This window comes from Dinoponera quadriceps, unplaced genomic scaffold (genome assembly GCF_001313825.1).
Source record: "Dinoponera quadriceps isolate SergipeBrazil2010 unplaced genomic scaffold, ASM131382v1 scaffold1492, whole genome shotgun sequence".
Taxonomy (NCBI): domain Eukaryota; kingdom Metazoa; phylum Arthropoda; class Insecta; order Hymenoptera; family Formicidae; genus Dinoponera; species Dinoponera quadriceps.
In genome coordinates this window covers 156,765-179,207 of record NW_014555562.1, presented here as the reverse complement: position 1 = coordinate 179,207, position 22,443 = coordinate 156,765, and the positions used below count along the sequence as shown (strand labels likewise).

Genomic DNA, 22,443 nt, shown 5'->3' with positions numbered 1-22,443 from the left:
AATTTTCGAGGACAAATTTCGCATACTTCGGTGAGAAATTCACATCAAAGACGTAAAGTACACTTGCGCGAAAATACCAAATGATGATAAGGTCCGATCAAAATTCAATGTCCAAGAATCGCAGAAAGGAAAGTGCCAGAAATATATACCTCGAGATAACGCAACGTGTCTCACGATTCACGCGAATACGAGCTTCACGAGAGAAGTTGTCACTGCAACGAACAGTTGACAGGAAACTACGAATTACGGTGGTGTATCGTCACGACGGATCAATACGCGAATTTCCATCATGACGAGAGATCGGCGATCCTCGCGTCGCACCGCCCGAGGCGCCGATGAAACCGGGACAGGTTTAACTTGATTTGCGTCAGCGCAATTTGCATTAGCAAGGCTCGTAATAAATACGGAAAATCGATCACGCGGTACTGACCGACGAGGGTGGGGAACGTTGAGAGCTGGACACTTATTGCAGCAGGGGGAATAAAGCCGAGGTACGCAGCCGCGAAACATAACCGTCGACAGAGAAAAAGAAAGAAAAGAGAGAGAAGAGGAAGGGGCGCGAGAGAAAGAAGGAGAGAGAAGAAAGAGGAGAGGGAGAGAGAAAGAGACGCACAGAGAGCCGTTCCTCTTTCAACCTACGCGCGATTGCGTAATCTATTTATATTGTTATCTCGCGCGAGAACGCGTTACGTCACGCGGCGCCGGGCGACAGCATGTGTGCGCACGAAAACAAATTGTTGACAGATAATTTTTCCGATTGCATTAGACGCGCGCGCGCACTCGTTCCAGCGAGTGTGCGAATAGAGATAGGGGACACGTCGGGAGAAAAGGAGGGAAAAAAAATTGGAAGGGGAAACATGATGCGACGGCGATGCTAGGAGGCCTTCTCGCCCCGCGCCGTCCCTGGAAACCGCAAAAACGGAGCACGAGACGTGGATCGCAATATGGCGGTTCGCGAGGTCGCGCCCGGACAAAATGGCGACGGGTGAAAAGCTCGCAAGGGAAAACCGTGGCGCGATCGATGTTCGCGAGCGAGCAGGCGGGTGTGCGCGCGCGCGCACACATACACACACACACACACACGTCGACCGAATTCCCCGCGCTGATGCGTCGCGTCTGGACAATGGCACTGAAATCGCAAACGGCCGCCACTTCACGCGGGAAATTCGCGCTCTCCGAGCCAGGCGACGAGAGACTCTCGCGAAAGCTTTCTATCGTAAGTATGCGTCGCGCAAACAACGGACCCGCCCGACCGCTAGAGACCACCCGCATACCGCGCGCGCGCTGCGACTTCCCGAGGACACGTTCGCCGCGTGTACGGTTAATTGCGCTTGAGCTCACTCACCCAGTAAGGAGATATAAAACAATCTAATATCACAGCAGTGGAGTTGGTGAAAAACGGGTAAGACGGCGTGGAGCGTCCCCAGGCCCGGTGCGCGCTTCGAGCGCTGTCCTTTTCAACAATGGCGTAACGCAACGCCTTCTGGCTCGAGCGGCACCGCGTACGCCGTCAGGCGGCGCACGGATCTCGCTCAAGAGGAACGCGCCTCGCGAAACGAACGAGATGGAAAAGACAGGAAAGCGGCGCGCATGCGCGCCGTTCGGAAATTCACGACTGCGACGTGATTGAGAATAGCCCTGACGACGCGCTCGGAGAGTCGACGAGACGCGATTTCCAATCCGACATTTCGTCAGAGCGGCGACTCATCGTCCGATCCCGCCACGAAAGGGATCATTCCTCGGCCAGGAAATTTTCAATTCCCACGCGACGGGCGAAATTACTTTCGCCGTTAAGACGTACGCTCGCATGTCCTTCGAATTTATCATGTACAAAGTAACATTCAAGTAAAAATCGATTATATTTATATTTAAATAGAAATTTATATAGAGCTTCTCTCACACATACACATTATATTTTAAAAGAAATCTTAATCGAACTTTAAAAGAAAAATCTTAATTGAACGATCAGTAATAAAAATGAAACAAAACAGACCATTGAAAAGAACATGCTAGAAGGTCGATTGGCTTACATGATTTTATCTTGACTTGGCTCGTCTTGTAGACAGCGCTCTCTCAGTCCACTTCCCTCAAGAATGAACTACTCATTTTGAATTTCATTCAAAACGTTTGACACATTTTTTTTTCACCAATCACGATTTCTCAACTTGTATTTTATTTTCTTATAAACATAGGCTACTCTTAAAATCAATTGTACGAATGTGCGATGTTTAAGCGTAAGTCTACAATGAGCAGTAAAAGTATGTTTATAAAGAGTAAAAGTAAGAAATTAACCAATTATAGTCGATTATTCTCCTTACATTCGACTATGATTGATGAATTTCTTATTAATTTTTTTTACTGCTTGTAAACATACTCCTACTGCCCATTGTTGTTTTAGAAATTTTACTCAGAAGACATTAGTTTAATTCTTTTCCACGTTATGTTTTTACCATTTCAAATAACTTTCAGTAACTCAATGTGAACTTTTATTTTATCGGCAATATTCAAATGCAGTTTTATACACAAGTCACTAGAATAAATTAAAGTTGAGATCGGGAACTCGTTTAAATATATTCCGGTCATTCACTGTGGTACAATAAAAGACCCTTAACAGGGGCAATGAAACGGTGATAAAAACTACTGATGTTACCGGCCAAGGACTACAGGTCCTTTTGTATGCTCGGTTTATTACCTGCGATCTTTTACGTAATTTCTAAAACGTAACACGCTCTCGTCGCTCTTGTAACGTACCGGTAATCAAAACAATTTCGTCCCAACGAGTCTTATCGAGGTTATCTTAATGCGAAAAGGACATTTCACACCGTCAATTTCTATGAGACTGGGAAATTTCACGCGGAATAATCATGGCGGAAGTTCTCCTGTTTTTCGTGCCGCGTTATATATTCCAACAGTCATGGCTGACGGCGATTTCCCGAATCTCTCACCATTTTACACGCGTGACCTCGATCGTTTCTTTATCTTTGGCGATCGTCTATTAAGCGAAATATAATGTAATCAGGCGATAACATTGCTTGACACAGCGCGGCAACAATGCAGGCGGCGCGCTCGAGTAGTGCATAACCCAGCGCGAAATACAACGAAAGCTCGCAATGACCGCGATAATCGCGCACGCGATAGCACGAACTTATGTAATAAAATCGATTAACTCCCTCACGCCGAAGTGCCCGACACACAAATAACAAGCCAAATCCGGCAGAGATGCAATGGAAACCATCGGGATTTGCGAACAATCCCACTTGTGCGCTGCGTATCTCGCATCGGTCAAATGTGCGTGCTGTCGCAACGCACGACTTGCTCGGCATTATTGTCGGGTCGACCGGGGTGTTTGTCAACTCCACGAGAACGAGAGAAAAAAAAAGGAATACTCGCGCTTGGCCGTTAATTCGCACGGGAAATTCGATACTCGTTTTCGCTACTTTGCGTCGTACCGCGTGTCGAGACAAATTGTTCTCCGGTGTTCTACGTGCAAATGTGCACACAACGTCCGTGCGAACGTGCCACTTGGAGATGCCGCAAAAGACGAACACCGGCGCGCGTCATTTTTATTAGACGATAACCCGTTTAAAGTGCAATAACCTCCGCCTGTCGTCTATCTCACTCGAAGCTGCAGAAGCGGTAGCTTTCGAGTATTTCGCGCGATAGTTCGGATGATACAGCGCGAACGATCTTTCCGAGAGCAAACCTGTTAAAAACTTCACACGAACAAATGCCGCGTCGTCATCGACGTCATAAACCGGCCCAGGCTCGCGACCTGATACGCGTTGCCGTAATGGCCGACATCATGTTCACGGGCGCAACAAAATGGCGAAAACTCCCGAAAAAGCTCGGAAAATTCGGGCATGCCGATCATCGCGGGTGTTTAGGGTCGAGCGTACCGGGCGATTTCGCGCGGGAGAAACGACCGATTTTTCACGACGCGTCGACGGAGACGAGCGAGAACGCAGGAGAGAGAGGGGGAGAGAGAAAGAGAGAGAGAGAGCATGGCGGAGAACGACCTGATTTTCCCCGAACTTTCCGCGACGTTACAGAGCGTTACTGCACGGCCACGACCGGCCGACGGCGGAAACCAGTGTCGCAATTAGTAGAGAAGCGTGTGTTCTTACTCACCTATATTGGCACAGTCTAAATATCACAAAGGACGAGCTTGGTCAACTACGCGCCGGGTCCTCAGCGTGCACTATCCGAGCGTCATGGGTCCTTTTTACACAATGGCCGTCCGCCGCTACGCGCTCAGTCGATCGATCAGTTTCTGCGAGCGGATAACCGCGACCCGCGGAAACGCTCGCCCCGTCGTCAGGCAGACGCGGCGCAGAACGCGAGAACGCGACTTGTGCGCATCGAGGGGCGCTAACGGTGGGGACACAGAGAACGGTCGAGCTGCTCACTGCCGGAGCTACCGACGCCCTGGGAATGAGCGATGAATACATTTTTTTATCTAGAACTAGGGAATGGGGAGAAAAAACTAGGAGACGTTTCGGCCAATTTTTCTAAAAGCGAAGAGAAAGCAATTGTGAGATACTCGCGTTTAACCTTTTATATTTCTTACAGCGAGAACGGATGCGACGACAGGTATCGAAATAAATAATAATTAAACTAAATGAAATTATATAATTGCATTAAATATATATTAACCCTTTGGGTACATTTGACGAGTGAGACTCGTCATCTGCTTACTTGGGCATAAAATGTATTACTTTTACATATTAATCCATATAGCGACAAATTAAATCCGTCCCATGGGCATAAAAATCTTCAAATAATTCAGTACTCAAAGGGTTAAAAGTATTAAATATTTAATTTATTTAAAACACTTTCGTACATTTTATCTTTATACATAGTTGTTATACTTGCAAACAAGAAAACAATAGGACGACTTTGAACCTTTTAAACTTTTTGCCATATTCATGGGATATTTTATATAAATAGCTTTGCTGGTAAAAATAAGCTCTTTATTGAATCAACTGTGTGAGTATGTGTGTGTGTGTGTGTGCGCGCGCTGTGCGATTCACATTACGATTAGAAAAATATATCCGCTGTAATTATACAGATAGGGTCACAGAACTAGAACGTGCTGCGTCTTTTTTTTCCGGAACAGCACGAATTCAAACACGGTGAGAATCGAGACAATATACTATATCCGCGAATAACCAAATCAACTTTTACGTGGCGCACGTGTATCCTGCTACACAACCGCTCATAAATTGAATCGTTTGTAAATTAGGAATCAGTCGCCGTTGCGGCTTTCCTCCGACAAATATTTCAACCCTTTGAGGTAAACCAAACCATGCTACGTGAAATTCCAACGAAACAAATCGAATAACAACATGTCTAGAGAGACGTATGATGCTTCAATAATTACACCTTCAATTGCCCGTTTTCGATTTAACGAACAAATTCATACTTTTCAAGATTCATCGACGACAATTTTTCGATCATCCTGCATAAACGCGCACGTAATTGAATTCAAGCTCGCGATAATTGCATACCTGCAACAATTGGAGTCATCTCCGAAATCGAACGCGGGGCCACAGCAGACACACACCGATAGATACGGCTCTGCGGCCCGACGGTCTACCGTCACGGTATTGGCCGATTGGTGGGGATAGCGCGGCGGGGGTAAAAAGCCAGGTTTCCGTTCTAGGGCGCGTTCGCGGCGTAGCGCAGCAGAGGCGGGAGAGGCGAAAGGCGACGCGCGGGAGAAGTGGAAAGCCGGGAAGAGAGAGCCGACGAAGGGAAGAATCGGGGTCCACAACAAAATCGCTTAATCGCTTTGCGCCACCGTCCGCAACGGAGCACGGCCCGTCCGCCGCCATCGCGCAGTGCCCCCTAGTGTGCATGTATGTCCCTCGCTCTCTCTTTTTCCTTCTCCTTCTCGCTCTCTCCTCTCTCTTCCCCTTTCTTCCTCGCTCCCTTGCTCGTTCGCGCTCCTCGTCTTTCTCTCTCTCCTCCTTCTCCCGCTCCCTTTCCCTCTCCCTTCCTCTCCTTCTCGATCTCTCCCGCTGTCTCTGTCTCCCCGTGATTCGCTATGCCACTTCGGTCCGCGACGTTTTCACGGGCAATCCGTGAGTGACAGCTGCCAGTGGCCCAACACGGTGCGTGCGTGCGTGCGTGCGTGCTTCTCGCGGCAACTGACACGACGCGCAATACCGGCCGGTGCGTGCGTGCATGCCTGCGTGGATTGCTCACGTGCGTGCGTACGTGCGTGCGTGCGTACGTACGTACGTACGTCTGTCGTCCTCGTTATCCTCTCATCGTCGTTGTGAATAACGCGAATATAACGTTCGACGACACCGACCGTTCGCGCCCGCGAACTCGTGTGTTTATTATCTGATACGGCGAAAGTGTGTGTCCACAACCCCCCCGGGACCTTGGAGCCGCCGCCGATTTACCCGCGCGGATCGCCGTTGCTCTTGGCATCGACGCACTATTTTCTTCTGCTGCTGCGTTTTGATTTGTGGGTCAGGTCATGGTAAGGTGAGTAGCGCCGTGTCACGATCATGCATGCATTTCCACGAGACATCATCGAGTTCTCTCTCTCGCTCTGTGCTGGCGTCATTCGTATCTCTCGCTTCAACGACGAACCTTCTCTCTCGTTTCTGTCTTTCGTGACATTCCGTCCGTCGCGCGCGTCCTTTTCTTTTTTTCTTTCGAGACACCCGGCACCGGCACTCCGATGTCTCTCGAGACGATTATTACGGTTCTCGATACTAGGACAAACGTAAAGAGCGAATATTACGGGGACTGGCGTGTCGGTGCGCGCGGCCACAATGCGCGATTTTTTTCTCTCGATTATCAGGCAGCAGCCACGTGCTTCTTGGACGCTTCGCCAGTCAATGAAGCAATTGCGAAACGCGAATGAGCGACACAGCGCTCGGCGTCGCGGTTTACGCGTAAAATTCTGCATGCTGATGTCACCTTGCGTTCTCGTTATTAATTAGTGGTCGTCGCTTTGTCGGAACTTTCACCTGCTTTAGTTTGCATTCAGTTTTGCGTGGGACAGCTTTATCCCAAATTGTTCTAATTTTAAAATCAATATGATTCCAAATATATGGTTATTTAAAATTTTCAAATAAAAGTATATAAAAAATATATATATATGTACATATATATATTTTTTTTTAATAAAATTAATATAATTAATATATATTCTTTATAAAAAGATATATATATCCTTTTACATAAACTAAAATAAAATATTTATATGAATAAAATTCTTTTAAGCCTCTATCGCGAACCGTTTGAAATTTAGTCTATTCAATCATAGAAAAACAGATTCACGAGAGAAAGTTACGATTTATAAAACGAGATATGCTTACGAACATACGAAAACTTAGAACAGTATTATTGAGTAAAGTTATCGATGATTCAGAGAAATCGTGAGCATCGTGACACGAATCGATACGTTCAGTAACAATCGACTTAATTCGCGAATTAATGTTTGACGCATTCGCAGTATGGCGCGGCCATACTAGGTAGACACGAAGTGCCACGCGATAACGGTTCGGAAAGAGAATCCGGCCGGCGGCCGGTTTTCCTTGTTTTCCCCGTCGCGACGAGGCCGCATTGTTGTTTTGACTTCGGGACACTCCGGCAGCGGTAAGCGTGCGGCACAGCTGGACAGTACGTGAACGCACGTAGGATCGCACACGCGACGCGATCGACGATCCGCGGTTGCTTCGTTTAAACGACCTATCGCGAACGAGGCCGACGAATTAAAACGCCGCGGCACACGGTAGCAGCGCGCGCGCCTCCGTACACCACGCGGTTTTCGTCCGTTCGCGCCGCGTGCACGCTCGAAACCGCCGTGTCACCCATTACGGTAGGTCACGTGCGCGCAATACCGTCCAATAATCGGCGATTACGAATGCGCGGGACGCGCTCAGATGCAAATGGCGACCGAGCGTGAGAGTTTACACGTCGTTAGCTCCTCTCGACGGCCTGGCTACCTGTCGTGGCGAAATTACGCGGATGCGATAAGCTTTGGGTAAGTTTGCCCAGTATCTCATTTCCGTAAAGAGGTGTCCTGCGACGACGAAAGATTCTGAGATCGCCTGCGACGTAGACTGAATGGAACTCGAGTGATGTCGCAAATTGTGACGTTACCCGCCGTTCACTCGTAACAATCGAATCAGTGAAGAAAGAAGATAGATCACAGTTAAAAGTATCTTGAAACGGAAGAATCGAAATTCACTAGTCGCATTGTAGCTTCCTTGTTTGCGACTAGACAAAACGGTAATTTAAAAATGTATGAAGATTAATTTTATCAGCATCTCATACAATCGTGGAATCTCTTCCTAGTATTTACGGGCAATTTAAAAGTCAAGGAGTTTAATGTCACTCTCTCTCTCTCTCTCTCTCTCTCTCTCACTTACCAGTTTAACTAATTAAACGCTAAAGGTTAGTGACTCAAGGATCAACATTTCCGAATGTCAAGCATCACGACTTAGCAGAATGTTCCGAATTTTTTCATCATCGTTAACGCAGTAAATTGAGTTTGTCAACGATATCGGAAATATCGGCGTTATCGATATTGATCCGCGCCGCGGATCAATAAATTTCCGATACTAATAGCTTATATATATCTCATCCAAGTTTCACCCATATGTAACGAGGCTCCGTATATATATTGTTGACGAGATCGTCGTGGTCGTGTTTCGCCGACACGTTGCATCGCGTGTCGATCGCCGTGCGTGACACGGCCGACGAAAGGCTCCGAGCACTCGTTCATCGTGCGTGTACGCGTGCGGTAAATGGGTTTATCGGTAATTAATTGATCGTCAAAGATGAGAAAATCGCAGATGATTGATAATGACCGATCGGCGAAGTTTCGCGGTTGTATTATCGCACGTCTACGGCGCGCGTTTCCCCATTTCTCCTCAGACGATAGAAATGACGAATTTTGTCACGTCATGTAAGGATTTGGAGTAAGTTCAAGAATGTTTGGAATTTGTAACTGTTTCTTTTTTTATCGATATTTTCTTCCGTGACTTAATTAACCCGGCAATTGTCATCTTTTATTTTACGTAAACGATCCTCAATTAAAAATCGTTATTATTAATCAAATATAGCATATTATCGACTGTTCTATGATCTATTATCATTTGGAGACATTATAGATGTAGATTCACTCACCACTTTTTGAAAGAAATGAAGAGAAATCCAAAAAAATATTTAAAAAACGAAATAAGCGCATTAAATGTCTTATGACAGTATTTCGAATGAATGAAAATATCTATTTAAAAAACACTGTTTTTTATAGGATATTTAAAATTTCGTAAAGAATAATTATTAAAAAAGATTGGAAATACAGCATTTATTTTATAAGAATGTAAACTAAGACTAAATCGCGGTCATACGGAGTTACTAATATTTACTCAGGATTATAAAAAATTATTTATTTTTATATTTATTGTATTATACAAATGTATAGCAAATATTTTGTACGAGAAGTATTTTTTAACAAAAAAAATGATAAATTTTTAAGAGTATAGTTATTTTTTACATTTAACACTATATAAAAATGTAATTTAAAATATTCGTTTCATTTATAATAAATTTTAATGTTAATACAATACATGTTAATTATAAACAGTAAATATAAATATTAGATATTTAATAATTGCACATTTGCCTATTTTTCTGGACATTTCTATCAGTAAATATTAGGTGTGATGTAAATGTTGCTTAATATTTACTGGGTATGGATATACATAACCACTTATTTAAACTTATTATTATCTTGTATTCACAATATGAACTCTTACTATATTTGGTTAGGCACAGGTTGAGTCTCTAAATGTCCAAATGAAAGGTAGGTATTGGTTCATGATCAGCAAAAAAAGCCCACTGTGAGCTTCATTTTCTGACCGTTGAGGTCTAAAATGACTCCAGGGGCTATTCCCGAGTTAATACGTTCACAGTCGCGTAAAATAATACTTACACAGTACAGAATTTTGTGTAAATAACGGTCCACTGAAGTTTTTGTGTTACTTTAACATGGGAATATGTTAAAAAATATACAGATATATGTTAAATTAATATATTCACCTTATTAAAATAATACAAAATACAATTTCAATGAGCTGTTATTTACACACAATTTTTTACTACATCCCTCGTTAAACTTTCCTTTTTCAGGTCGTTTCATATATTTTTTTTTATTATTTAAATATAATTTCTAAAATATGTCGTATAATCATATGTATTGGTGCCAAAATACCATGCATATTACAATTATCACATAAACGCGATCCACGTGGTGTAATTATCATTTTTTTTAGATTTTCTTTTAAAAAATTCAATTCTATAAGTTAACTTTGCAAATCTTATTATACAAATAATAATGAAAAGTTTGATATAATATTAACAAAAAATTTCATCATTAAAGTTATTACATTTTGCAGAGATTGTGAAGATAAATATATAAATTATATTTATGTTTAATATGTTTCATTATAATACATTGCAATATACTGTTTTAATTATAAATGTTTTATTCGAAAATATATTGTTTTCATTAACAATATAGTATTTCAATGTAAAATATTAACAATATTAGAATTAAAAATGCTTTTTCCGGTTCTGTTGCATAAATTATATAAATATACAAAAATTTCTTTAAACAACCATATTTGTTCTGCAGCGCATCTTGAACGTCTATACGTATATTTTTTTCTTACTACAAAATAATTGATTTCAGCAGTTTTATCAAGATTATAACATATATATCATAAGTAAAACTATTGATCTCGATAACGAGGGACGCTTGCGACTCACGCGGCGTGAATAGAAAGTCGTTAAAAATCAGTTCAGCACAACGAACGTATAAAAATTTTAATTCTTTTGGACGAATATAGAGTGAATCGATAGTGTTGCTAATAACAAATGGGATTCATAATATAGCTTCTAATATGATTTTCTATGTTGCTTCTGAACGAGATAATAATTACAATAATGAATGGAGAAAAAGAGAGTGAGAAGGGGGGAGGGGGGACATAAATTACACAAAGTTAAGAACTCAAAGAGACGAGTTTTAATTGAAAATAAAAGCGTTGAGACTTCAGACAATGAAAAATTATATACGGAATGATGCCTCCCGTGTGTGATATATTATTAAGTTGAAACATTTGCGAGTAGATACAGGTACAATATATTACACACATCTATAGCATTTATAGGATTAATTCTAATCTTTCATCCTGCGAATATACTTCGTGCATCCCGAGATTTTCTCTGTGCGCACCAAGCAACGGTTCGCCTATACATCGCACTCGCGCGCCGCCGATGATAAAGAGAAATGCTGCCTAGAAAGCAGGTCTTGACTGAATCTAGGCCACCCTGATGATGGCGCGTGCACATTCTCCACAATTTTACTGTTCCTTCTCTCAGTCCTGCCTCGCGTTCGTTCCCCGCCGTTCGATAGAACAACACCTTTTCTCTTCTTTCTCTCTTTCTCTTTATCCCTTATCTCTCTCTCTCTCTCTCTCTCTGTATATGTGTGTGTCTCTTTCTATCTTTCTCGTGTCTTCTAGCTTTGGTTTCCATCCGCCTCACGCCTCCGTCTTTCTATCTCTGCCTTTCTCCTCAACCTCTCTCCGCGTACGTCTCTTCTCCTCTTCCATCGATCGCCTCCTTCTCTCTTCCTGCCCCTTTTTTCCCCACTCGGCACGATTCAAGGATCGAGTTCCGGAGGACGACCAGATGCGGAATCGGCGAAAAAAAGAGGGGAACGTGAGGATCGCGGGTACCGTAATGCCCGCGACGGGATTTACAAATTGTAAAAGCGAGAACGAGTCTCGCCGCGTGCGCGCGCGCACGCTGTCTCAATAGCGCGCTCGTTCGTAACTACGTTTGTGAAATGTCGCGGTGGCGACCGGTGGGCGTATTATGGGATGATGTTTAACTTAGCGACGCGATATAAGAATCTCTCATACTGGCGGATTAACAGAGTAGCTTCTATATACAAAAAGCAAATCGTTTTCACCGTAACATCCGTTTGAACCTTGACTTTAGATGTGTCATTGTAGCTCACCTTAAGAAAGCTATTTAGTTAACATACATTTTGAATAAGCATGGAGGATGAAGCGTAAAAGAAAAGGTTGAAAATTTCGAAGAGTATAAGCTCAAGTATAATAATTGCATTTTTACATAGAAGGAAAGACTAAAAAACAAAACAGCGCAGTTTTGCAACCAATATGACGTCATTATACAACACGTATTCTTCTTCCCTTCTTTTACATTATCTTGGTATCTTCTCTCTGTCTCTTCCGTTTCTCTCTATCTCTCCTTTTATTCCTTCCATCTTTTTTCCACCTTTTAGTCTCGGAGCTCCTTCTTATCACAGAGAATCTATGCATCTTTTAACTTCATCGTCGTCTCATTTAAATACGACCATCAATATTTACATACGCAAGCGTCATTAAATCAGAGGTGCTTTATATTTCAATCTCGGAAGCGTGGCGGTGCGTTCCTCTCGTGCCCGAAATTTAGCGAGTCCGCCGGGAAAAAAAGAAAGAGAGAGAAAGACCGCGTTTTCTCGTGAGCGACACGAAGGAGCGGGATCGCGCGTGTGTATGACTGACAGTGGGGCGATCGAGAGCGACCTAGAAAGGTTTCAAAAGACATTTTCCCGTTCACCCACGTACAAAGCCTCCCTCTCGCCGCGGGAGCGTAGAGTCGCGCGCGACATGAAACCTCATACGACGATTGAGACGACGCGCACACGTACATGAGTGCATACGCAGGAAATATACGCACATACGTACAATAGCGACGAGGAGGACGAAGGCGGTGGAATGACGACGGGAGAGAGGCAGAAGGAGAACGGCGTCGAGGGCGGAGAAGTATAGAACAGAAGGTCGACGGAGACGAGGGGGAGGACAGAAAGGAAAGAGAACACGGGTGTGTGTGGAGACGTATACATATATGTGCAACGAGCGTGTGTGTGTGTATGTATGTATGCGTGTGCGCTCGCGCGCAGGAACAACGGAAAGTACGGAACGTAATACGGAGAAAACGCTGGTAAAAGGAAAGAGGCCTCTCTGCCTGCCTTTCCAATCGAATCGGCCGCCCCTCTCGCCTTTGTCATTTTCTCTTTGTCCCCGTTTCGGGTCTTCGCGTTCTCTCCCGACTAAGCCACCGTCTCGTAGCCGCCTCTCTCTTCCTCTCTCTTTTTCTCTCCCCCTCCCCCCTCTCTTTTGCACGATCTCTCTGTGCTTCTTTCTCTTTCTCCTTCTCTTCCTCCCCGCTGCCTCTCCTCTGCCGGGCTTCCTGTTCGTCCTTCCCCCTTCATCTGACCCGGGCCTGACTCATCCAGAAGAACCGGAGAACTTCGCCGTTTTCCTCTCCTCTCTCCCTCTATGTCTGCTCTCCTCTTTTCTCCTCTTCTCTTCCCTCCGCTGTATATCTCGAACGGGCAAAAGAGGGAAGCATAAAAACAGCCATGGCAGAAGGAGAACGACGGAGGGAGAAGGGCAGGAGACGCTTCTCTTTCTTCGCTCTGCCTCGTATACCGTTTCTTCTCTCCTTCCCCCCCTCGACTCCCTCCCCCCCAATTTCCCCCGCCTTCTACCCACCCTCTCGCTGTCTCCTTCTTGCTCCCTCCCTCTCTGTCTCTTCACCCTCTCTGACTTCCCCCGGTACCATCCAGTCTAACCACCCTAACCTCTCTTCTTCCCTTGCTGCATTTCGATCTACCTTCGCGCACACCTCTTCTTCCTCTTCCTCCTTCTACCTTCCCGCCCCAGCTGCTCTCCTCGCGTCTCTCTTCCCCCCCTCGCTTCACTGTACTCCTACTACACCTCCGCCTGTGCTCCTTCATCGTCGTCGTTTCTCGCCTCTCACCTTCGCCCCCTTGCTCTTCCCCTATCCTCTATAGCAGCCATCCCTCGCTCTTTCGCTCGCCGGCAACCCTCCTGCCTTTTGCCCTCACCTCTCTTTCTCATTCCTCTCCTATTCCGCGCGTCCCGTTTCTTCTTTAAAGAGAACGGAGGAAGAGCGGTACCGACGGCAGAGAACGTCAGGAAGGAAAGAGAGAGGTAGCGCACCGGTCGATTTCTCCATCCAGTTCTCCTCGGTTCTCTCGCCTACGTAAAAAGCTCCCTCAGATCGATTAGGACATCGTTTTTCCAGCTTTTTTGAACGCCAACGGAACGCTTTTGAATAGCAAAAACATCAGTGGACCATCCACAAGTAAATCTCTACACAGCGGGGTGTCTTAGGCTTCACGCATATTCTTTCTTTCATCCACAGAGTCGTCGAGATTAAGCTTTTAATCCCGAGCTTTTAGGCCATTCTGTGTCTTCGTTGGGAAAGGCGATACTGCTTTAAATTTTAAATGAATTCCCGATGATAGCCTCGCTCCTAAAGAGGGGTTTGCGTGTTCCAACGTTTAACATCGTCTTGCTTGCACAGGCAAGTATCGTGTTGGAATACGAATCTAAGTGAGCTGTATGGAGATGCATAAAACGCGCCGCACGTTTACTATAAAGATCTGTAGGAACATCATAAATAGCACGTGTGTTCCGTGATACTTTGCTGGGATCCTGGCCTCGCGATAGTTAATGTGTTAAAGATCGGCGGTAAAATATCGATTAAAGAGCCTCGGGTTAAGAATGACGCGTTCGCGCCTGTACGCGACGCGCATCCTTCGCGCGTGGAATCGAGAGGAAGGAACGCTCGGATGGGACCGGACCGCTGTGAATATCGCCGGTAAAAGGAGAAAGGAGTTTCCTACGTCGTGGCGTAAAAAGGAGCGGTGCCGATCGACCGTTTTATACGTCTAATTGCCAAGGATGCTGGACGTGGTAGCGTCATTTAATAATTATCGCGTGTCGATCATTTCGAAATGATTTCTTTTCATCGTGATAAAGCTAATCGTTCACGTTTAATTAATTTGTTACGCGCTAATAACTTACACACATATATAGATTTATATATCTCCTACGCTTTATTTTTCTTTCTTTTTTGTGTGACTCGTGTTCATCTGTTTTGCTTTTCATTTTCCTCAGCTATATTCGACAATTCGCTTGATGCTTTAATGCACCATTTACATTACACCTTCGGCTCCGATCGGCTATTTCGAGTGAAATCGCAATAATAAAATCACGCATATACATACCAGTCCGTAAAGGCGAATGGCCTTGTCGAATAATGGATTGTAAAACCATTGGCATAATTTCTTCGGAACGTAATATGTAAATCTAGTTCGCAGTTCTGTCCAGCTGGTTATAATAAACGCGTATTGCGCGTCGCACGCTATTCTTAAGATCACGACGTAAATGTCACACGCAACTTTTCTCGGTAGTTCGCCGGCTCGTTCTTCTTCAACGATACGCTAATAAACCCGAGCTGTTCGATGAAAGAAGCCGAGAAGGACTGCTCGATGTAGTGCACATTTGCAACACAACACCGCCTGCGCGTTAAACGCTTTTCAGACCTGTCAACCGCGAAGTTGAAATTATCATTATTACTACTTTATTCATTATTACTATTTTACATTATTACTTTACTCACAAGCGCGTGTAAGAAGAAATATTAATATCGTCTATTTTTTCTCACTCCGAATACACTGAAATTTTCTTCAGCTTTTTCTCTGATGATAGGAAACCCGCATTACCCCAGGGTTAAATGACAATACACGATAATACACGCATGAAACATGTCGCTGTACACGCGCAAAAATGCGTTTCACACACACACTCTCTCACACTCACTCATTCACTCACTCACTCTCTCGTTTTGAGTTGGCTCATCGTTAATCGTGCCCCGAAATTGCCCGCGCGGTCCACTCTCCGCCTGAGTCACCCGTTTTCCATCCTCTTCTCCCTCCCTGTCACCCAATGTCTCTCACTCTTCCTCTCTTCTTTCTCACTCTCTCGCCTTGTCCCCTTTTTTCCCTTCTTTCTCCCTCTCCGCCTTTCCCCATCGTTCATTACGTTCTCCGCGTCCCTTCATCGAAAAAGTAGTTTCAGCGACTATCTTCTCTCCGCCCTTTCTCCCACCCTCTCTCTCCCCCTCCCCCCGCTCTCTCTCTCTCTCTCTATCTCTGTTCTTCCTCGATACTCTCTCTTTCCATCATCTTTCCCCTCGCATTCTCGCTCGCGCACCGCCCTTATCTCCAGAGTTTCTCATTGTCTGAAAGGGCCATCTGTCCCCCGGCTCTCTTTTTCGTCCTCCGCTTTCATCCCTTCGCTCCTCTCGCTCGAGCGCCACGCGCACAAAGGAAGCTCTCCTCTCCGCTGTCCCCCGTTCACCGCCCTCTCTCTACCCTTTCTCCGACTGCCTTCTTTGTTCCTTCCGTCCGGGCACTACTTCGGTATCGCCCTGCCACCACCACCACCACCTCCGTCGTCGTCATCGTCGTCATCATCATCTCCGTCGTCTCGCTGCTCCTTTCTCCACTCTCGAGAAGCTTCCTTCGACTCTCCTTCGGAGGGAAACCACAAAGACGCATCAGTAATTCCTAGAGGCAAAATAGCGCATTCGATTTCTCCGCGGAAGAGAGGAGAGCGCGACGAAAGAGGAGAGTCCGACGCTGCAAATTACGCAGCTCGAGAAAAAAAGGGGAAATGAGATAGGTAGAGAGAGAAAGAGAGGAGGTGGGAAGTGGTGGTGGCGACGGCGGTGGCGGCGGAAAGAGGGAGAGGTTCTTTCCCGCGCGATCGCAGTTTCCGCAGTTGTTCGGCAAACGCGAGGAAAAAATGCCGGACTAAGCAGAGTGGAGCAGAGCCGAGCAGTGATATCGCTCGCAGCGGTCCACGTGCGACCTTGAGCGAAACCACGCTCACCCTCCACGCTTCGAGGGGTCGCAATCCCCCGCTCATGATCACGTGGGGCTTGAGGGTGGCTTCCGCAGCCCTCGTTTATCCCACCCTATCGCCGGACGAAAAGAGCACGGAATTTACCGACAAAGACAGGAAAATGAAGGTCGAACATTATCGCGATTTGTCGGACGGCGCCGAAATAATATAATGAGTGATAATCATGTGAACGGTAAATGTTTATTTATCGATTATGAATAAACCTGTAATTTTGAAGGCACCGTATCGCACGGGCAGTGCCGGTTTTGAACTAAGTTTCTTTTGTTAAATCGCACCTCAGTTTTCGAAACAAAGAGGAAAAGTTGAGTTAACCGAAATTGACGATAACTCACTTCTTACGAGTGATACTGACTGAGAAATACGCTGAGATATGCGCGCAGTAGGCGAAAGTAAGTCGAGAAAAGGGACTAGAGAGCTTCCTCCGCTTCGTATCGCGCGCACGAAACGACGCGAAGATCGATACGAAGGACGCGTTGTGATATATATATATATATATATATAGAGAGAGAGAGAGAGAGAGAGAGAGAGAGAGAGAGAGAGAGCGCGAGCTCTTCCATTCTCTCTGTATCCCTATCCGTACTCCCCGACTGCATCATTTGATTGACCACATTTGACTCGCAAGTGACGGCATCCAGGACGAGGTCTCGCCGAGAACCGCCACAATTTTAATCTGCGTCGCGAAAAATCATTCGATCGAAGACACCGCGCTGTGACATACTTCGTCGCGGCGGGTACGCAGGCAGTTAACGACAACCGAGCCGCGATGGCAGGAGAATAAGAAAAGAAGGGTCACACATCAGTGTTCGTCTCGCGACACGCATGATTTCAAATCAAAAGAACCAAAGTCGGAAGCAAAGACGAATTTGATGTTAGACCTTTAAATGCTTCGTGTTCGCGCTCGTGTTCGGCAACGGACAATCACGAGTAGTGGTATCTTGGTTGGTCTTAGAACGCTGCAACCGTGCGCAATACCAAGCGGAACGTTTCTTGCGAAAAGTACATTTGATATTGCGCGAAGCTTCGCAATTAATCATCAGCGTAATACGGTCACGTACGGACACATCGGGCGAATGAAGAAATGAACGCGCGGAAGAAATGAAGTCGCGCCGCGCGACGAAGTTGTAAAATATAGGCGCGCGCGCGTAGAGTGCGTTCGCAATTGCAATTAAAAACTCCCGGACAGTTCTCGCCCGCTATTCCCAGGATTAATTGCGCGCGGCGTATCGCGCCGCGCGAACACCTAGTTTCCTTTCTCCTTTCTTGCTTCTCCACGTGTCACGGATCCCTCTCGCCGTTCTCCTCTCCCGGTGAAATTGACGGTTCCGGGTGCGTCCGCTCCCCCCCTCCCCTTCTCCCCGTCCCCGTCTCGTTCCTTTCGCCTCTCCTTTCCTTCCCTTCGAAAATGCAAGCGGGCTCGCGCGCGCATGCGGCAGGGACGAAGGAAGCGGCCGAGTCGAATTCGCAGGATGCTCGAGAAAACCCACGAGATGATGGGATACGTTCGGCGTTCCCCGTAGAATCTCGACGTGTTTTGTCACGTTGCGTGCTTTTTCCCCGAAACTCTCTCCCTGATTCTCAGCGTTCGTCATACGCTTCGACGATCAATCCTGAAATTGCGATTTTAACGCAAAGTCCGTTCGAAGTTCAACGAAGGACAACGTCCTTCCGTCTCTTTGTCCCTCTTTCGGTTCAATTTATCAATCCTACGATAAATCCCATATCCTGTTAATTTCTACGTCAAATAACTGTAAACAAGTTTCGACTTAGATTTTGGTATTACCTCGGTGATTTAACGAAGAAGAAACATCGTCTTACCATGACCATATGTTGGTTTTCTGGAACATCCTGTACACTTAACGCGTACTACTTGAACCGGCGAGGGCGAAGGGGAACAGGTGAGCGGCCGAGAGAACAGGCGCTCTCGGAAAGGTGAACGGAGAGAGAAACGAAGAAACGAAGGGCATTCGGAATGCGGTACTGTTATGCCTTACGGTATACAGACAGGACGGAAATTAGGACCGTGCCGCGTCGGGGCCATCGTTGGCCATCATTCGTTGCGTTCCGCACATCTCGTAGAGCAGAGCGCGACTTCTTCCCGACATGCGTCCTCTTCTCATCGTCCGTGTCTCGTTCTGATTCCCTCGCGCCGCCAAGCACCGAACAAACGGAAAAGTTACCTGCTCGTGGTCCTACCGTGACCGTTATAGTTCGCTCCAAAAGATAAAAATTGCCACCTTTTCGTCCTTGTGTACAATAACATCGTAGGATATCCTTAGAATCTTTCGAATCTTTAAAGGGTTGATGAAGGATTTTAGAATTCTTCTTTGAAGTCCTTCTTTGGAATCTTTTAAAAGAATGTCTTTTGTTATCCGAAAATTAGCTGCAGTAGAGAGAAACGTTCGTGGTACTCTTTGCAATAATATATATATATATATATAATTCGCGGATAAACATTTCGGATTAAATAATGCAATTCGCTTCGAAAATCGAAAATTTAAAGTGGAGTGTTGAAAATCGCAAAATGAGATTTAGATATTAAGCGTCTCGAGTTGAATATTAAAAGGTGAGAGTTAAGTGTTAAGTGTTGCACGTTGAGGGTGTAAAATCTGGAGCGAAAAATTAAAACTTGAGAATGGATAACTGGAGAAATCGAAGACTAAAAGTTAGGAGAACAGAAATAAGTGAAGAGGAACGTGCATCCCAAATTGTAAAAAAGTATCATTAATGACTTTCTTTATCAGGCGTATATTGTATTAGCGATTTCTCCCTTCCAATGATGCCTGAAAGAGGAAACGTTAACGGAAGAACGAATCGATCGCTCCATGAAAGAAGACAATTGCAGCCGCGTGGGGGAACGTGGGAAGATCATTGATGCAAACCCGCCAACGCACACAGGAACATTTTCTTTTTTTCTTTTCCTTTTTTTTTTATCTACTGCAACTATACAATTTTTTTTATATTTGGATAAAATGCATTTTTCCGAGGATATCTGAGTTGTACTAAATACATTCGATTTTTTTTTTCAGAACGATTTCTTTACCGAAAATAATGCGTATGACAAAATATTATCTTTTTTTATGACATATGTATTTATAGTTTATAATAAATAATAGTTTCGTGTTTTCTCCTCCCGCAACGGATTGACAGATTTTTCAGTCTCTCTCTTCAGTTCTCTCTAAGACTAATGTGGACCCCTAATCATTTCTTCGAGATGGCATCGCAAATTGTTAAAGTAACGTTTCGCGTAAAATTCTAAAGAGGGTTTTCGCGAGACCTCCATCCCTCTCGCATAAACGTGTTTACAAGGGGGCGGATTTTAGATTCGCCGGCAATCTCAATTTCCGAGCAAATGGAATTCTTGTAATATTACAGTTCAGGTAACAGCCAGTCGAGAGAGAAAAATTCGCTCAAACAGATCTCCGATCCTATGCCAAATTTTGATTCAGGTTCTCAGGAAAGATGCAGCTCCGGTTCCTTTTACCGACATCCGCAATGCAGATATTTTTTTTCGAGTCAACAACGTTAGTGTGAACTTACATGGAGCATTGCATCGCGGCAAATATCAGAGCCGAAAAGGAAGAGAGAGAGAGAGAGAGAGAAAGAAAGAGAGAGAAGAGAGACGGTATATTGAAATCTCTCAAAGAACAAGTTCATCTTGCTGCGAACATAAATGGAGCTTGTTTCATTTCTCCCTCCCCAAGTATTTTCCTCTATCCCTCCGAGCTACACTTTATTTAATGCAACTCTTTTCTCTTTTTCTCTCCCTATTTCTATCTCTCCTCCTCTACGTTCGCTTCGTTCTTCTCCCTTCAGATAAAAATAGACCCTATATCCCCTGCTTTTCTATGGCGAGGGAATCGATCGGGAGCCGAGTACCAGAAAATAATTGTGCCTATGTAGGTCTATAAATTCCGACTGCCATTTTATCGATCGGAACTTTCATCGGTCTTCCGGAGAAACATACCGTCGAAGTCTTCTTCCTCGCACCTCTCAAGGTCGTCTACGAATCGATCTCGCTTGTTTCTTGTAATTTTGAATTTTTCGCTCTTTTCGACGGAAAATCGCGACCGTCGCGGAAAGCGTGGAAGAAGATTAAAGCAAAACAGAGGGAAAGAATTGCGCGGACCTTCATTTCCTGTGTAATAAGGATAAGAGTCCGCTACTGGTTTTTTAATACGCCGTAAGATCATCGACACATGCCTTAATTTATCTCGCGAAACACGAAATGCACAACGCGAGATTTTATTTTGATTATCCCCGTACGCTCGGATCACAATCTCGCTCCGTCGAGGAAAAAGCAATATATCCCGCTTTATTTTTCTAGATGAAAATATTTAATACGGAACCGTAAAGACGCGGAAAAACGTACGCGACGGAGATAGATAACCCGTGGATACTCGCAGTGTGCCAGCGTGTACCACTTCCCGCAATGTCAATTTCGACGACATATTTTTACGCTTCCGAGGTCCTACAGAAAAAAGAACGTGACGAGAGCCATGCGCACAACATTTCTAATCTCAAATGTCTCCTTGTTCTCAAAAGCAACAGATACTTTTCTCAAAACGGCCGACCTAACCGGCCAGTGCTTCCTTTTTCTTCGAGAATTCTTACCGGGGACTATCTTCAAGATAAGGAGTTGGATTCTATTTACGCTTACTTCGGAAGATGATTCTCTACGAAAATATTTTCGGCCTGGAGCCTGTCCCGTCCTTCGCGGTCGAATCAAATTGACATTTATACATCGCCGAGAAATTCCGGGTTATCATAACAGCGAGGTCCGAGGGCCCGGGACGGTATAGTGCTTTATGCAAAATCCGCCGGTCGTCATGCAGATTTTATTAGTCTCCTTTATCATCCGCATCTCGACGAAGCTAGGAAAGAAGCTAGGGGAAGGAAAGAGAAAGACGGATAGTTGGGAAGAGGGGGAACCGCGAAAGAAGAGAACGGAGGAAACTCTCCTGGAAGATTCCAGTCCTTCCAACCTGGAAACGCGTGATAGTATCGGGGGTGGGGTGGCGGCGAGCGGGGAGCAAAAGAGGGGAGCAACGGCGGTCGTTTCCGCTTGCGTTTTCCCGGAGAAAGAGCTGGTTGGCCGTCGTCTCGAGGATAGTGGCCGCGAAAGGGAAAAGTCCGGGAAGAGGCGAGGAGGCGACGTCGATAACGCTGGAAAAACGTAAAAGGCGCTCCGGAGAAAGAACCGGCAAGGTGAGAGGAGCAGGAGGAAAGAGAGAGGGAGAGAGGTGAGGGTAGGGGAGGAAAAGGAACAGAAAGATAGATAGATGGATGGAGGAGAGGGGGAGAGAGAAAAAGCCAGAGAGAAAGAGAGAAGGATCGAGTCAGAGGACGGTGGGTGATATGGGGAAGAACGAGGGAAAGGGGAGGTTGTTTCTCCCTGCCCCATTGGGGTGAGAAGAAAGAAGAAGAGAGGGAGAAGGAGAGAGAGAAGGGTGGCGTATAACCATGGAAGCGAAGGGGCCACGAGAAAATAGCGTCTTAGACGGTCGGGTGGAAGAGGGGCCGAGGGAACGAGTAAATGGAACCAACGTACGCGGCAAAAGAGGGAAAGGATGGGGCTGGCGGGGGAGGGAGAGGGGGGGAGAGT

At 45.4% G+C, this 22,443-nt stretch overlaps 2 protein-coding genes across 8 annotated transcripts in view; one reads left to right on the top strand and one right to left on the bottom strand.

The window, feature by feature from the left end:
* LOC106744645 (longitudinals lacking protein) overlaps window positions 1-4,288 on the bottom strand; it is a 47,291-nt gene extending 43,003 nt beyond the window's left edge. The window contains exon 1 of one of the 4 annotated variants that reach the window (XM_014619564.1): window positions 4,129-4,288. The gene's annotated coding sequence lies outside the window, so the exon portion shown is untranslated. Of the gene's footprint in view, window positions 1-149; window positions 332-1,345; window positions 1,545-4,128 lie in introns of those variants that run through there. The other 3 variants (XM_014619568.1, XM_014619566.1, XM_014619567.1) reach the window with 3 other exon arrangements.
* Window positions 4,289-5,963: 1,675 nt separating this feature from the next.
* LOC106744652 (protein bric-a-brac 2) overlaps window positions 5,964-22,443 on the top strand; it is a 65,724-nt gene continuing 49,244 nt past the window's right edge. For 3 of the 4 annotated variants that reach the window (XM_014619581.1, XM_014619582.1, XM_014619579.1), the window contains exon 1: window positions 5,964-6,495. In XM_014619581.1, the coding sequence (XP_014475067.1) occupies window positions 6,488-6,495 (8 nt within the window). In that variant the 5' untranslated portion in view covers window positions 5,964-6,487. Of the gene's footprint in view, window positions 6,496-7,984; window positions 8,006-22,443 lie in introns of those variants that run through there. The other variant, XM_014619580.1, reaches the window with a different exon arrangement.